The 3,780-nt window shown below is 36.7% G+C and overlaps 1 protein-coding gene across 1 annotated transcript; it reads right to left on the bottom strand.

Annotated features, from left to right (window-relative positions):
- Nucleotides 1–272: 272 nt before the first annotated feature.
- LOC111274556 (nuclear pore complex protein NUP35-like) lies at nucleotides 273–3,375 on the bottom strand. The gene is made up of 4 exons (XM_022859282.2): nucleotides 3,262–3,375; nucleotides 2,144–2,752; nucleotides 1,512–1,623; nucleotides 273–836 (listed from the first exon to the last, which is right to left on the bottom strand). The coding sequence occupies exons 2-4, from the start codon at nucleotides 2,716–2,718 to the stop codon at nucleotides 534–536; spliced, it is 990 nt and encodes a 329-aa protein (XP_022715017.2). The 5' UTR covers nucleotides 2,719–2,752; nucleotides 3,262–3,375; the 3' UTR covers nucleotides 273–533.
- Between the last annotated feature and the right edge of the window lie 405 nt (nucleotides 3,376–3,780).

Genomic DNA, 3,780 nt, shown 5'->3' on the forward strand with positions numbered 1-3,780 from the left:
AAAATTAAATAATTAATTAAAAATAAATTTATATAAATATACCAAATCAAGACAAATTTTTCTAAAATCTAACTCTAATCCAATCTTGATTTTGTTCTACTATTGCTTGACTCAAAACCAATATTCAAAAAAAAAAAAAATTAACCTTAAAATGTCGAATGGATCAAAAGCTACGGAGACAAGTTGAATCCTTTTCATGATTTTGCTATTTACTTTTTTTTATGATATTCTATTTTTAATAGAAAATTTTTTTAAAAAAATTAATAAAGAACTAAAACGAAGTAGAAACTGAGTTTATAGGTCATCACACTCTTTGAATGGTGGCCGACATTCTTCTGAATCCAACAGAAGAATTCGTGACATTGTTAGTTTTAACTCTGTAGTCTTATACAACTAAATCTGCAACACTTCTCACTGTAAGGGAAATTGCTCATTGAAGCAGTTGTTATATCCTCTGTATAAAAAGTCTGGGAGGAAAACTGATAATGAAATAGCACAAGGGCGGTGGCGACTGAAACAGGCAACAGCTCTTACTAATATCCAAACAGGTACTCCATGACTTTGGTCCCTAGTGATTTTGTAGGGTTTGCTATAGCACCTCCTGATTGGCGTGCATTGGTATTGCCATTTTGGAGATGGTGAGGGCGAGATGGTCGGAAATTGTTCAGCTCTGATGTTCTACTTGAAGGTGGGGGTGGAGTCATGAAACCCTTATTGTTCAATCTCTCATTCAAAGCTTCACGTTGCATTGGATCCACTGGCTTCACACCAACGATTAGTACTCCATTAATTTGCATTCCATTCTTGCTGAGAGCCCTCTGAGCATCAGATCGATTCTGCACCAATGAGAAAGCAATGGTTATTGGTTTTAACATCAGCATTTATGATTTCGTCAGGAAAATATAAATACTATACATTTTCTTTTAATTAGGCTACTCCTCAAAGACTTTCACATACAACATTGCACATATATCAGAAAGTACATAGAAGAAGGTATCAGCCATTGGGCCCAAAAGCGGATAACACTAACTAAGATGTTAAAAACCTCCTGCACTTTAGAAGCCAAACTCAATACACATAGTTCAGATCAAAAGATCACAGACCATCTGCCAACAAGTAAAAGTTTTTTATCAGGTTTGGGTTTCAGAAAAATTCATTGAGATATTTAGCCTATAAGATTCCAGCTTGAACAAGGAAGGTGACATAGGTTTGTAATTCAACCAATGTGTTACAACTCAGAAAGGTTACAAGGTCATGGATACAGCAAACTACTTTTGAACTAATTTTTCAGTCAACTACTTTTATATTAATCTCCAACTTGATTACCATCTTTCTCTTTATTAGAATTAAGATATCTATTTAGCAAGCAAGATAGCATACAGCAAATAAAGAAAATGACATCAACACAAATATACAAAAAGGAACCAGAAAATAGATAACCAGTGCACATAGATACTTATCACAAATGAGCATTAACAGATAGGAACAGGATCGTGGGAGAGAAGACTCACCTGATAAAGAATGTGCATCCAGTTAGCATCCCTTGGACCAGGAACATGCTTCAATATCACACCACACTTTTCAAACTCTCGCAAAACTAAATTTGTATCAGCAGGAGAGAATCTGGAAAGAAAGCAAATATTAAAGTCATAGGTCTTGCATATAAATAAGAGCAAGACAAATTAACAAAAATGTTTAGGTCCAACACCTTGTTTTACTAAAACAGAGAAACATGGACAGATGGACGTAATCACCAAGGAGGGAAAAGTTAAAATCATGGCAGACTTATCAGAAGGTTGGGTTGCAGATGGTGGATCAGACAACAGTACCCAAAGACACCAAGAAAGAAGTATTTTTGGTTGACAAAGAAATTAGATAAAACCACACTAGCAGTTATTTAAAACATTTAAGCAGTTAACATCCAAATGATTCTGTTTTTTAAAATGACATAAACAGGTAAAATTTTGGGAATTTGAAAAGGATAAAAAGGGACCTTAAATGCATAGAAGTTACCGGTGAAATAATAAAACCAAAAGTTATTCCAGCAAAATGAGGCACCCATGTTACATAAAACAACTGATTGCTAGTAAGACCACAAGACAAACAAAAACTATTAATTAGAACATGAAAATATAGAGCATACCCATAAACAGTAACCCATTCTTCCTCATCCAGATTGGCTGCAGGTATGGAATTCCTTTGTATCTCTGGCCTAGCAACTTCCCTTGGAGGCGGAAGAGTCATTAAAGCACCAGGCTGAACCACACCCTCAACAGGAGAACCCTTTCCCTTGTCATCCTGCTCAGTACCACTTGCTTTTTTGGGTGACCACCAACTCAAACTGGTTGGGCTCTGCTGATTCTGCTGCCCACTAAGTACAGCAAATGAAGTGCTAGCCCCAGACTTGCTCTTTGCTGGAGTTGAGAAGTCATGTCCAGAACTTTGAACCGGACTTCTTGGGTCTGACTTGATTTCAGGAGACATAGGATAATCCAGTATCCCAGATTCAGGAGAAAAATCCGAACGGTCCTCCAAGGTGTACATAGGAGGAGGTGGAAGATCTGAACCTCCAAAATTCTCACGCCATAAAGCTGAAACAGCCGCTGCTTGACCTGGACTAGAGAATTTCCCTTTCCGGGCAGAGACTGGTGATGCCAAGTCTTGGAAAAACAATGATTGCCTCCCGGATTTGGGAGTTCTATGAATCACAGTGCTCATATCTTTCCAAAAGATGAACACTTAATGAAGAGTCCTGTATACATATCGTGCCATTAGCTTTACCAAAGCTTAGTGCATCAACTTAATTCGCCCATACAACATTAAAGTTCAGTAAGCTCGACAACGCCCAAAGTTCAGGTATATCAACAGACTATTAATCAACAAATGATAACTTTAATATTTTCCACCCCTTTTGGTTGCCGAGAAAATTTATAAAAAAAAAAAAGAAAATTAACAAATATTACTAGTTAACCAAAGCTTGATTCTTTTTAGCAAAAAGCTAAAGAAATGCCTTTTTTGTTTTTCCTTTGGGTTTACTTCTGATAAAAGTTTCGAAGAAAATACCAGAAGAATCAATTGCTTAACGTCTTTGATTTTTTTTTTTTTTAGTTCTTTCTCGGAAACCAAACACAAATGTTAATTGAACGAATTTTTTCAAATATTCCACATAAACCATTTTTGCAGTTCAATTCCCTTAGCAAAGCATTTCATTGACATTGTAAACAAATAAATAATTAAACAAAGATGAAAAAAGGAGAATACCTTTGAGTTGAGCTCAGTTGGGATTTTCCCTCCAGACTGAAAAACTGGAGACCGGAGCTCTTCTGAAGAACCGTAAAGGAAAAATAAGATGCTAGATAGAGACTTATATTTTTTAAACCCTAATCGCTGGATCCAAATTTCTACTACCGTTTGAGTCTGCTTCAAATTACGTAAATGTCCTTCATTTTCCCTGTCATTAAGGTTATTTTCGCCATTTAAGATAGCACTTGTGTTTTTTCTTTCTTTTTATGGCAGAGCTTCCTTACAGTAGTCTCCCTCCAGGCCCTTCCACTTTACCTGTTGTCGGCAACATTTTATGGCTCCCCAAATCTTCCTTGGAAATCAAGCTAACCCTCCATAGCCTCCACCTAAAGCTTGGTCCCATGCTTACTCTCCACATTAGTTCTCGTCCCTCCATATTTGTCTTCGATCGTTCCCTTGCTCATCAGGCCTCCCTAAATCTCTTCCTACTCACAAGATCCTGAGAAGTAACCAACATAAGTTACACGACATCAGCTT

Source organism: Durio zibethinus, chromosome 26 (assembly GCF_047325235.1).
Source record: "Durio zibethinus cultivar Kanyao isolate XHJ-2024 chromosome 26, ASM4732523v1, whole genome shotgun sequence".
Classification (NCBI taxonomy): Eukaryota; Viridiplantae; Streptophyta; class Magnoliopsida; order Malvales; family Malvaceae; genus Durio; species Durio zibethinus.